The sequence below is a fragment of the Octopus bimaculoides genome, chromosome 1, assembly GCF_046866305.1.
Source record: "Octopus bimaculoides isolate indiv1 chromosome 1, ASM4686630v1, whole genome shotgun sequence".
NCBI classification, from domain to species: Eukaryota; Metazoa; Mollusca; class Cephalopoda; order Octopoda; family Octopodidae; genus Octopus; species Octopus bimaculoides.
Window position 1 is genome coordinate 185,336,755 of NC_142928.1, and position 14,077 is coordinate 185,350,831.

General features: G+C 36.9%; 1 protein-coding gene across 1 annotated transcript; it reads left to right on the plus strand.

The window, feature by feature from the left end:
* Positions 1-115: 115 nt before the first annotated feature.
* Positions 116-12,979, plus strand: LOC106879321 (potassium channel subfamily K member 18). The gene is made up of 2 exons (XM_014928827.3): positions 116-7,056; positions 11,633-12,979. Exons 1-2 carry the CDS (start codon positions 6,594-6,596, stop codon positions 12,649-12,651), a joined length of 1,482 nt encoding a protein of 493 aa, XP_014784313.2. The 5' UTR covers positions 116-6,593; the 3' UTR covers positions 12,652-12,979.
* Positions 12,980-14,077: the final 1,098 nt, after the last annotated feature.

Genomic DNA, 14,077 nt, shown 5'->3' on the forward strand with positions numbered 1-14,077 from the left:
AAAATTCAATTCGTGGAGATTGTGATGTGTATGCTTCTTTCAAGGATATTTATAATGGAAGTAATATAGCTAAGACTCAACAGTGAAATGCTGGTTACAAGGACACTCTGGGAGTTCATCACACACCCTCAATGTTAGTACAATGAATGAGCTAGGTAGATACATTGACACTAATATACGACTAAAATTGTTACTTGCATGAACCCCAGAATGGGATTAAGAGTGAAGTTGACTGCAATAGTAAGGATAAAACAGAAACAGTTTCTGTCTACCAAATCCACAGTGGAATTGGCAGATGGAAACTAAAAGAACACTAGTGTTTGGTTTTGTGCCAGTGAGAAACACCAGTGATGCTATATTTCTGGTAAAGCAGCAGCAGGAGAAATACCTAGCCAAAACTAAACACCTGTACTTGGCGAAAGCTTTGAAAGAGTTCCCTTATCGAGTGGTCAATGCGGAAACTGGGAAGATACAAGTGACTGGTTAGAGCTGTATAGGGACGCTATCAGTAAGGTGAGGGTTGGCAATGAGTACAGTGAAGAATTCAGGGTAGACATAGGGGCTCAGCTCCATCTTGTTCATCATAGTCCTCCAGGAAATAACAGGAATTTGAGACAGGCTGGGAGCTCCTTTATGCTAATGACCTTGCTCTTATAGCTAGCTGATTCTCTACCAGAACTAGAGACGGTCCAGGTATGGAAGCAAGGTCTAGAATCGAAGGGCCTTAGAGTTAACCTGACAAAAACCACTCTTAGTAAGTAGGAAGGCAGACAAATCACAAATTCCTTCAGGTAGATAGCCCTGCTCAATCTGTAGAAGAGGTGCAGGTAGAAACTCCATAAGATGCACCTAGTGTAAGCTTTGAACACATAAAAGGTGCAGCAATATCAGAGGGAGGTTAACAGGAAAAATAGCTTTTGTACAATAAACACCAAAAATGTACAGAAAATAGACACCATCATCTGCCAGGGGTGTAAGCTAGTAGTAGATAGCTTCCGTTGTCTAGGCGATCAAGTTAGTAGTGGAGGTGGATGCTCTGATAGCATAGCTGTGAGAATAAGATTAGGCTGGGCAAAGTTCAGAAATCTACCTTTGCTTAGAACAAGGGGCATCTCCCCCAGAGTGAAAGGCGGATTGTATGATGCCTGTGTGTGAACTGCTGTGCTACCTAGCAGTGAAACATGGGCTATGACAACCGAGGACATGCATACGCTTGAAAGAAATGAAGCTAGTATACTTTGCTGGATGTGCAATGTCAGTGCATGTTTGACAGCATCTTGGGAGAAAAATTAGGCATAAGAGGTATCAGATGTGTGCAAGAGAGAGAACTGTGCTTGTATGGGTGAGGATAGATATATATATATAGGGAAAATTCACAAAAAAACAACAGATGAAGACAGGTAGTATAGAAAACAAACAGATGTATTAGTGTAACAGAAAGGAACACCGAAAGAAACAAAGAGAGAAACATGACAGGCTCTTTTCAGTTTCCATCTACCATGTGACTGAGAAGCAAGCTTCTTAACCACACAGTCATGCCTGCACCTATATATATATATATATTACAGTTAAGTTGAAATGTGATATGGGGAAGTGCACCATTGACAAAACATTTGTGGAGTAAATGATGGTACAATTGACTAAGCGATATGTTATGCATCTATTTGGAGGAGTCCAGGCCATAACCTCTCATGACAAAAAGTGGGGGTGGGGGGTATGTGATTTTTGAATGAACCAAAAAGCTCTTGGTAGTTTTTGTGGCTGTCAGACACTGATTTAGAGCTGAAAGCAATGTAAAAAAAATCTGGCACTCTATCGGTTATGATGAAGGGTTCCAGTTGATTTGATTAACGGCACAGCTTGCTTGTGAAATTGACATACAGATGGCTGAGTGCTCCACAGACACACATACCTTTCATGTTCTCAGAGAAATCCCGCATGGCACAGAATGTGACAAAGGTGGCCATTTCCAATTACAGGTACAACTCATTTTCACCAGCTGAATGGACTGGAGCAACGTGAAATAAAGTGTCTTGCTGAAGGACACAATACACTGCAGGGAATTGAACACACGACCTTAGAATCATGAGCCAAATACCTCAACCACGAAGCCATGCGCCTTCACCAAAGTAAGGTAAATGAATGCTGCGAAGTATTTCATTCACTGCTCTTATCTTTGGCTCTATGTTGAGTTCTGAGAACTGATCTATCAGCATGAAGAATGTCTAAACACAACTTTTGAAAGTATTGTGTTATTACTTCAAGAACTATAACATAGGTGCAAATTAGAACCCTGTTTGGTGCATTTATGGTCATTAAATTCGTGACTATATTGACTTCCCACTAAAGTAATCTTATATAAGAACCTTTTGTTGTGTTCCAAGCACAAAATTAGTATCGTTTTCAAATTTTAGTGCAAAGCCAGCAATTTCGGAGGAATCAAATTTGCTGACGTGGCCGCTTGACTGGCATCCGTGCCAGTGGAATGTTAAAAGCATCATCCGAGCGTGATTGCTGCCTTTTATGCCCCAAAATATGACACACATGAATGGATTTGTTACTTGTGTGATTATTATTAGATCAAAACCATTACGGCTATATCCACAAATACAGGTAAATATTTCAGTCCAAGTTTGAGGTGTATGAGATTCCTGAATGGAAAGGTTTAGTCAGCCTGAGGTGATGATAGAAGATATTATAATCTCAAGATACCCTGCAGTGGAATTGAACCTTGCAAATGGTGAAGTTTGCCAACATTTTGTGACAACTCTGAGCTTTCAAAGATGTCTGCTAACTGAGCTTTTGAAGATATGTAGAATAATGATAAATTTCTTACTTGAAAAATTGGTGTGGGTTAGTGACAGGAAGGGTATCCAACTGTAAATACCTCAATATGTATTCATCTAACCCATGCAAAAGATGGAAAAACACTTCTGGCTCTGTAGTACAAATGTCTTGTTTTCAAAAATTCTGAATTAAAATCTTCCACCGAACCTTAGTCACAATTTATGTTCCTAACACAAGCTTAATGATAACTAAGTTATTTTACTAAATTCTTTGTTATATTCGAAATTAATTAAAAGAAACACAGATCATCTCAACAGAAATACGCTAATGAAAGGGTTAAACGATGATGTATATTAGTTGTTATGTTCGCTCCTGTGCTGGTGGCACGTAAAAAGCACCCACTACACTCTCGGAGTGGTTGGCATTAGGAAGGGCATCCAGCTGTAGAAACATTGCTAGATCAGATTGGAGCCTGGTGCAGCCTTCTGGCTTGCCAGACCTCAGTCAAACCGTCCAACCCATGCCAGCATAGAAAACAGACATTAAACGATGATGATGATGCCAAATAATTGTGTGTGGATGGAAGGATATAAATAGGTAAAAAAAAAATAATACAAAATTTGAGAGAGAGGCAAAGCTCACAAACAAAGTATGGCATGGAATCGGACAAGTGTGAACACATACCTGAAACGCATAGAAATAGAAGGCACAGGCAACGTCTTGTGACGGAAGTATCTGGTGGGGCTGAAGAGAGGTCTAGCAGTTGGGATGTGATCTTGAAGCACTTCCAAATCAAACATGGGACTGCAAATCTTGATCCACAACCATTTTAAAAAGACTAGAATGCAGTCTCTGTGGAATATTTGTGCTACTATAAATGGAAAAGCAGACTATTTAAACCAGTGGTTTTCCACCATTTTTTTGCTTCTTGGACCCCTTTATTTCCTATTTTCCTCTACTGGCCCCTCATGGCCATTCAATGTTTTTTTTTGTTTGTTTTTTAAATCCTATTATATTTTTATAATTAAATATTATTATGAATTGTATTTAAAAAGCTGCTTATATTCCTACAATACACAAAATATTTTATGGACCCCAGTTGGGAAATAAAGGATCAATTTTATTGAGTGGATGCCAGAAGTGAGAGCCAATGATGACAAAACAGTTGATTGGTCCCATCTTCCAGATGCAACTTCCATTAATAGCTGCAGATTCAAATTAACTGAAAAGACAAGTAACATGGATTTTAATGGCTTAAATTTAGAGATGGCAGCTTTGCAATGGTTTCTATGGCTGGATGCCCTTCCCAATGCCAACTACCTTACAGTGTGTGCTGAGTATTTTTTTTCAGGCCACCAGCACTAGTGAGGTTGCCAAGCCACTTGCAAGACAGAAAAAAAAAAAAGCGCCTGCTACTAAAACGAGTTGGGGTAGTAATTGAGACTGGAAAGTGGCTTCATGCCAGGGGTTGAAAGGGTATGATAGAGGGACAAGCACTGGGAAGGAGATAAAAGGTTGTGATAAAGGGCCAGAGCAAATTCTCAAGATATAAGGTGAGTATAATGGAGAACATGGACAGTGAGTCGGTGGAGTGGATACTATCATACGAGTGTGAGGGTAGAGGTGAATGTAGTTAGCGTGGGGGTACACTTGATAGAAAATATCAATATGGAGAGGGATAAGGTGGGAGAGAGACAAGTTGTTCAAGGAGGATAGATTAGAAGTTAGGGGAATGAATGTTTATAATGAATTATGTCCTTGATTTTGTTTCAGGTGAAGTACTGCCTGATGGGCTCCAATACTGGTGGCATATAAAAAGCACTCACTACTCTCTCAGAGTGGTTGACATTAGGAAGGGCATCCAGCTGTAGAAACCTTGCCAGATCAGATTGGAGCCTGGTGCAGCCTTCTGACTTGCCAGTCCTCAATTAAACCGTCCAACCCATGCTAGCATGGAAAACAGACGTTAATCGATGATGATGATGATTGACGGACCTCCAAGGGCAACATGGACCCAGACTTAGAACCACTGTGTTAGAATGACAGCAATTCAAAACAGATAATGCAACAGTAGAAGTTTTATGGTAGGGATGAGATTGTGTGATGTCCATGCCATTCCAAAGGGCATTAGTAATGTGAAAGGTAGAGAGTTCAATGATACAATGTGACCAGTTGTTGGTGTGGATGGGAAAAGGCTTATGTTGTGGGCCCTTACATAAAAGAGGAGCTCTGAGTAAAACAACATAACATCATTTTAACTTGTCTTCAGATACCAATCAATGCACCCCTACCTTTCTCTTTTTGTAACAGTAGATTACACTGTACAGCTGTGGTGGAAGTAGTGGTAGTAGGGAGAGGAGTATCTGTGTATGTGCATAGATATGTATATATGTATGTGTGTGTGTGTGTATATATATCTGTACATATGCCTGACGTCTATATATACACACACATACATAGATATCTGTGCATATGTCCAGATGTGTGTGTGTGTGTGTATATATATATATATATATATATATAAACAAATAGATATCTGTACATATACTCACAAATATGTATTCTGCATTTCATATTTAGGGAACTTATCTCTTCATCTTCATCCATCCTCTTTTAACTCCCACCTTTCCTTACGTCTCCCCCACCACTATTAAAAAGAAATGTCTGACTTATCAGTTACCTGTTTAGTAGATAAGTTGGTCGAGCCTAATGTTGTTTATAATCATTCAGGTGAGGTAGTGGAGTTCTTGCTTGTCTTGTCATTTTTACTTTAGACACACACACATCTATCCATACTACCACCACCATCACGAACCAACCTGGAGCCTATACATGATCACTTGACCATCAGAAATAGCAGTGAAATCTCCCCTCAAAACATACCCAACCACCTTAAGGAAAAAAAAAAAACTACATGGAATATCCTAATTATAACTATGTCTACAAAGAGAATGGGCATGTTTGGAATGTCTTTGACCACATGTCTCCTTGATCAGGACTGACCTTGGGCTAAACAATCCCCCATACATACATCCTCATTTCCCCCTCTACACGTCTTGCCCCATCCCATCCCATCACACGATCTACCTACAATAATCTGCTCTTACATTGATAAAACCCACAAGATGACCTTTTTCTGCTGCTGTAATTACAACTTCCAGAAGAAGAACCAAAACACGAATTACTTCTAACAAGACATCCCAGTGGTTTAGATACCAAGATACCATTTGGTTTCATATTTTATCTGTTTATTGTCTCTGGAGAATTAATACTCATTAACATTCAATTACAAGAATCCACACTGCTAGCAGAATCATCCTTCTCTCTTACACTTTTTACCCAGCATCCATTTACTTACTCAATACATCAGATATATATATATACACACACACACACACACACACACATAAATCTAGCTACAACACTATCTCGCATACATATATATAAACCAATCTGGATACAGCCCTCTTTCTCACATACATATATATATACCTATATCTACATATCTCCATTTAGTTATATATAATATATCCATCTAGCAACATATCTCTTATTTCTCATTTCTCTCTCAATATATCTATTTATCTACCTACATCTGTCCTTTTCCCTTCCACACACACACACACATATATAAAAACCATTTCATACATATCTACTCCACTTTCACATACCAAGCTTCCTACTACCATAATTCAGTATTCATTTACCTAGTACCTCTGCATATCTCCATCTTTCTTTCACATAATATATATATATATATATATATATATATATATTCGTTGGCTCATAGTTCTTTATTCTGTAAAATGTCTCACTCAGTTACAAAGAAGAATGAAACAGAAGCCAGGAGGGACAGTAAAGTATCACGAGCTCACATCATATGGAGATGGTTTTTAAAAGGTCTAAAGACTTCCATCATGTTTTTCTTCTCTCATGTTGGACTGACTGGTAGCGTGGTAGCCTACAACATCTTTGGAGGATGGATCTTCATGGAACTGGAAGCCCCACATGAACGTGACCTGAGACAAGAGGTGAGCAGCATACGCTCCAAATACAGGGCTATCTTGGCTAACGTGTCAACACAACAGGGGGCCAACAATGACAGTTTGTCAAATTCTGGATATATATATGACAATATTGTCAAATTTGAGGAAGAACTTGTTCGGTTTATAGCCACAACAGAGTGGAATGGTCTCGATGAAGAGTTCGAATTGCAGTGGTCCTATACAGGCGCACTACTGTACTCCGTTACAGTTGTCACAACAATAGGTAAGAGATTTGTTCTTTTTAATAATACTAATCTATGTTTTTGAGATCAAGAATTATGTACATTATTCACAATGGACGGATAGGTGTCCTTACCTTGTTTATTGTTACCAGGTTTCGGCTGATGTACTCTCCAGCTTTCATTAGTTCTGGTGGAATTTCGAATCCAACCCTTTGACTAATGGGGGTACTCCTTTCTCATTTATAAGGTACTCTTTTTTGCTGATGTTAAGGTTTTCTGTTAATATCATTTCCCAAGTCCCTGCCTGGGACTGAACTCAGAATCCTTAGAGGATAAGAGTGTGGGCTACTAACCCTCAGATTCCGAGTTCAATCCCAGGCAGAGACTTGGGAAATAATATCAACAGAAAAAAAAAAAAATAACATCGGCAAGAAAGAATTCCTTAGGGTTGGGGTCGAAATTCTACCAGGACACCTGATGAAGGCTGGAGAGTACATCAGTCAAAACGTTATAGTAACAACAAACAAGGTTAGAACACCTGTCCATCCATTGTAAATGTTTTTTGGTGGTGTTTTAATTTTATTTATTCCAACTCTTTTTTCTTTTACAACTTGACCCTTTATCCCTTTGGGGTCAATAAAGTAAAGTACTGTTCATATACTGGGACCAATACAATCAGCAAACTCTTTCCTCTTAGTTTTTGCTGGTCTTATTACCAAAATCAGAAAGAATTCATTCTTTATTATTAATTTCATTTTTTTTTCTTTTTTAAAGTCATTCAATTTTATGAAAATCCTCACACTTATTACCTGCTATTGTATAGCTCCCTCATTCATTACCCACATATATATATATAGGGGTACAAGAGTGGCTGTATGGGAAGGCGGTGATCTGGCAGAATCATTAGTGCGCCAGGCGAAATGCTTAGCAGTATTTCGTCTACCGTTACGTTCTGAGTTCAAATTCCGCCGAGGTTGACTTTGCCTTTCATCCTTTCGGGGTCGATTAAATAAGTACCAGTTATGCACTGGGGTCGATATAATCGACTTAATCCGTTTGTCTGTCCTTGTTTGTCCCCTCTGTGTGTAGCCCCTTGTCGGCAATGAAGAAATAAGAAACGTTAGCACGCCGGGCGAAATGCTTAGCGGTATTTCGTCTGCCGTTAGGTTCTGAGTTCAAATTCCGCCGAGGTCGACTTTGCCTTTCATCCTTTCGGGGTCGATTAAATAAGTACCAGTTATGCACTGAGGTCGATATAATCGACTTAATCCGTTTGTCTGTCCTTGTTTGTCCCCTCTGTGTGTAGCCCCTTGTGGGCAATAAAGAAATAAGAAGCTTACTTACCAGCCACACGGTTCCGGATTCAGTCCCACTGCATGGCACCTTGGGCAAGTGCCTTCTACTATTATCTCAGGCCAACCAAAGCCTTGTGAGTGGATTTGGTAGACGGAAACTGAAAGAAGCCTGTTGTATATATATATATATGTATGTATGTGTGTGTATATGTTTGTGTGTCAGTCCCCCCACCATCGCTTGACAACTGATGATGGTGTGTTTACAGCCCCATAACTTAGTGGTTCTGCAAAAGAGACCAATGGAATAAGTACTAGGCTTACAAAGAATAAGTCCTGGGGTCACATGAAAATCATCATCGTTTTAACCCCTACTTTTCCATGCTGGCATGGGTCAGATAAAATTTGCTCAGACAGATTCTCTGCAACAAATTCCTTTCCTGCTGCCAAACTTCACCTGTTTCCATACAAGGTCATAATTCCTTGCAGTCAGATATACTTTTCATGGAAGACTGAAAAAGAACAACTGCACTCGTTTACAATTATCATGATGCCAAAACAAAAACACACATTTGCCAACATGGAAAACAAACATTAAATGGTGCTACTTTGGCATGTGATCTACAATTTAAAGGGAGATTACTTTGAAAAGTAAACTAAAATGTAACAATTTCTAAATTTTTAATAAATTCTTTTGTACATACTTAGCATTGTAAATACGTTTTCAGAATTGTTACTATTCTGATAATAATAATATAATCATGTTTCATTTATGTCTTCGTAAATAAGAAACCAAGAATAAACAATATAATAATTGTAAAGAATAAAAAGTTTTGAATGGTACAACAATGCACTATAATACAAAAAACAGATTATATACCTGTTGTAATTTGGTTATCCATAGTCTGATGATATTTCGGTATACAATTCCTTCTTCAGATATTCTTAGATGGAGTCTCTGCTATAAACTGTTTTCCAATGGCTTTTCTTTTTTCGGAAGTGTCTCAGTAGTGGTCTCACGAAGCTCCTTCCAAAATTCCTCAAGAGAAGTGTGTGAAGTCGGTTATGTCTCAATCTCGATAATTAAACTAAGCATGTAGACCACACAAGTTTGGCAACATAACGTTGACAAAATTTCACTGCTTTTCACCTTCTTTTCAACCCCCATTTCTTCACCACAACAATGACATGGGGCAACATTTTCTTCACCATCTAAAAGAACACTTCTTCGTAAAATTGAAACTGCCTTCATCTCATCACTGATCACATTGTAAAATTCTTTAGCCAACATCTTAAGGGTTTTTAGGAATTGAAAAGAAACAAAAAAAAAGTAACCTAGAGTAATCTCCCTTTAAATTGTAGATCACACGCCAAAGTAATACCCATTAAATGATGACAAGAGGCGGTGAGCTGACACTCATTAGCCCACCGGATGAAATGTCTAGCAGTATTTCATGTCTTTACATTCAATAAAATAAGTTGATTTCAAGCCTTGTGCCCATCGGAGCAGAACATCCTTCAAAATCGTTAGGCCTTGTGCCCATCGGAGCAGAACATCCTTCAAAATCGTTAGGCCTTGTGCTGAAATTCAGGGCAAAATGCTTAGCAGTAGTCAGTCTTCACATTATGAGTCCCTCACTGCACCCCGAAATTGCTGTCCCGGTGTCAAAATAGTAGAAAGGATATGTGTGTGATCATTTAGCATGTTTTGCATGCTAGCATAACCACACAGCTACAGCTGTGTGTATAGAAGAATGTAGATATAGGGGCTTTGAGAAAAATGTAACCAATTGATTGACTTTTGTGGTCAAAGATGCCCATCTATGAGTAATCAGACATGAATGATACATGTGACATGTCTTCCTTGAGGAAATTAAAATGAAACAGATACACTTAGGAACTGAATGTGAGTTGCACCTCATATCACAGTGCTCAGCACATGTAGAAGCGTGTGTGTGCGTGTTACTATGTCCTTACCTTAGCAGTGTGTGATGTTTGGTCATGGGGAAATGTTATCTTGTTTGAAAGGAGGTGAGGGTTAGTGACAGGAAGGGCATCCAGCCATAGAAAATCTGCCTCGGCAAAATTCCATTCACCCCATGCAAAGAAGAAAAAAGTGAGCATTAAACCAACGTGTGGACATGCATGTGTATATGTGTGTGTGTGTATGTACATGTGTGTGTGTGTGTATGTACATGTGTGTGAGCGCTAACAGCATCATCTGAGCTGGATCACTGCCAGAGCAGCGTTCTCACTCCCGTGCCGGTGGCATGTAAAAAGCACCATTTGGGTGCGATCGTTTCCAGCTTCGCCTTACTGGCACTTGTGCCGGTGGCATGTGAACAAAACATTGGCTGACTCCTGTGCAGGTGGCACATGAAAAGCACCATTTGAGCATGGCCGTTGCTGGTACTGCCGGACTGGCCCTCGTGCCAATGGCACGTAAAAAGCACCCACTACACTCTCGGAGTGGTTGGCGTTAGGAAAGGCATCCAGCTGTAGAAACTGCCAAATCAGATTGGAGTCTAGTGTAGCCATCCGCTTCGCCAGTTGCCAGTCAAATTGTCCAACCCATGCTAGCATGGAAAGCAGACGTTAAATGATGTTGATGATGATAAATATATGTACGTGTGTATACACATACATACACACTTGCATGTAGTCTTGTCTAGACATTTGATAATTGTAAATGAACATCACTGGTCACACAATAACAAACACATGCACTGGTTTGATATCACTTCTTTATTGTTAGTCAATCAGTTAAATATCTAATGAAATAACAAATTGACCATTTGTTTAACATGCTAGTTAAACCAGGGTGTTATTATTAAGGCAGCAAGCTGGCAGAATCATTAGCATTCCGTCTGCCTCCATGTTCTGAGTTTAAATACTGCCAAGGTCGACTTTGCCTTATCAATAAATTACGAACCAGTCAAGTACTAGGGTTGAGGTAATCGACTATCCCCATTCTCCCAAAATTTTAAGCCTTGTGCCCATGGCAGAAAAGGGTTATTATTGGTGTTTTGAGCCTCCCAAGACAACAAAACTAAATATATTTCAGGAATTTAGGTGACTACCATAGACTTGAGATATGCATCTGGTGAACAGAATGTATTACCCAATTTTGATTCACTCTGAAAGCCAGCCATTTCACTATTCAATTACATGATCCATGCCTTGAAAGCTACAACTTCTCTTTATGTAGATGATATCTTAAGTTAGAAAACAATTGTGTAATGTATTTCGATGTTGATGGACTGATTCAAATGATAAGTTCTTTCTGTATAATGAATTCATAAATTTATTTTGTTCCTTGTTCCAGGATATGGTCACATTGCACCCAAAACCATGTGGGGCCGCATTGTTACAATCATCTATGCCATATTTGGTATCCCGTTGACCTTGCTATGTCTGCGAACAATTGGTTCTTTTATGGCAGGAATATTCAAATTCATCTATGAAAATATTTGCTACCAACTTTATAAGCAATGGCAACGTTTAAGGATTTATATCCTCAAAACTAAACGAAAGCAAACACTGCGATTTCTTCAAGCAAAGATGGTCCTGGAGGAATTGATTGAAAAAAGCAATGAATTATTGAAATCAACAGATGATAGTGACAGTTCCCAAAGCAGTTCTGAAGACGACTTGAAAAATTCTATCAACAAAGAATTACACCAGAGAGAAATAAAGAAAGGTCGCCAAAGAATTCTGAAATGGAAATCTCGTAAAAATATCAGGAAGAAACTCAGGTTATCAAAGCAAGTTTCGGTACAGCAGCAACCAAACCAAGAAACAAATGATTGTGACACGACTCAGAGAATTGCAGAAGATTCTTGTAAAATAACAATGTCACCTCAAAGTAGTAAGACAGCATTTGTTGAAGAAAATGATATTCTATTCCAAGAAAAACCAGAAGGCCATGATGGCATCAAGCTTCGCCCACGAGGTTCACATCATGAAATCCGTGTCCCCGTGTATATAACCCTTCTTGTTATTGCAGGTTATATATTTATAGGGGCAGTGTTGTTTTCTCTGTGGGAAAAGAACTGGGATTACCTAATCGGTTCCTATTTTTGTTTTGTTACTCTGAGTACAATTGGGTTTGGAGATTTCGTGCCGGGGTCAGATGTCGATTCATGGTCAAGCGCTGAAAAACAGGCAATATGTACAATTTATCTTCTGTTTGGTTTGGCAATGATAGCCATGAGTTTCAACTTGATGCAGCAAGAGGTCAAACTGAAATTTATTGATTTAGGCAAACGGATTGGATTGATTGATGAAATAGCAATTGCAAGCGTCAATGGCGATGAAGACGAAGAAGAGAACACACATGAGTAGACATAGAACAAGAACTTTCAATGACAAGCTGAACAAGACCTTTTTTTTTTAATAAATATATATTTATTTCTCAAAGTAGACCACAAATTTGATCAAATTTATAAATGAGTTGAAGGGTTTGTTTTACCTTAAAAGAAATATTGAAATTCTTCATGTAGTTGGACCTAATATTACTGAGTCATGACTTATTTATATAATTATTAATTATTATTATTACAAAAGAAATAATTATACAATATAAAATAAAAATAAATTATATAAAATGAATCATTATTAAAAAAAAAAAAAATTATATAAAATGAATCATTATTAAAAAAAAAAAAAATTATATAAAATGAATCATTATTAAAAAAAAAATATAAAATGAATCATTATTAAAAAAAATAAATTACATAAAATGAATCATTATTAAAAAAAAAAAAATTATATAAAATGAATCATTATTTAAAAAAAAAATTATATAAAATGAATCATTATTAAAAAAATAAATTACATAAAATGAATCATTAAAAAAAATTATATAAAATGAATCATTAATTATTATTATTACAAAAGAAATAATTATACAATATAAAATAAAAATAAATTATATAAAATGAATCATTAAAAAAAAATATAAAATGAATCATTATTAAAAAAATAAATTATATAAAATGAATCATTAAAAAAAAAATTATATAAAATGAATCATTATTAAAAAAAAATAAATTACATAAAATGAATCATTAAAAAAAAAAATATATAAAATGAATCATTATTAAAAAATTATATAAAATGAATCATTATTAAAAAAAATACATAAAATGAATCATTAAAAAAAATTATATAAAATGAATCATTATTAAAAAATTATATAAAATGAATCATTATTAAAAAAAAATATATAAAATGAATCATTATTTAAAAAAATTATATAAAATGAATCATTATTAAAAAAAAATAAATTATATAAAATGAATCATTATTTAAAAAAATTATATAAAATGAATCATTATTAAAAAAAAATAAATTATATAAAATGAAACATAAAAAAAATTATATAAAATGAATCATTAAAAAAAATAAAAAATATTCATCATTAATATTATTAAGGTGGTAAGCTGACAAAATTGTTTAGCAGCCAGGTGAAATGCTTAGCAGCATTTTGTCTTAACATCCAGAGTTCAAATCCCAAAGTCAACTTTGCCTTTCATTCTTCCAGGGTTGATTAAGTAAGTACTTAGTTGAGCCCTGGGGTTGATGTGATTGACATACCCACTTCCCCAAAATTTCTGGCCTTGTGCCAAAATTTGAAACCATTACCATAATCATGAAGTAAGGGTAGTGAATTGGCAGAATTGTTAGAACATGGGGGGGGGGGGAAGCCATGCAATATCTCCTTAGGCACATAGGTTTTGAGTTCAAATCTTGCTCATGCCAACTGTCT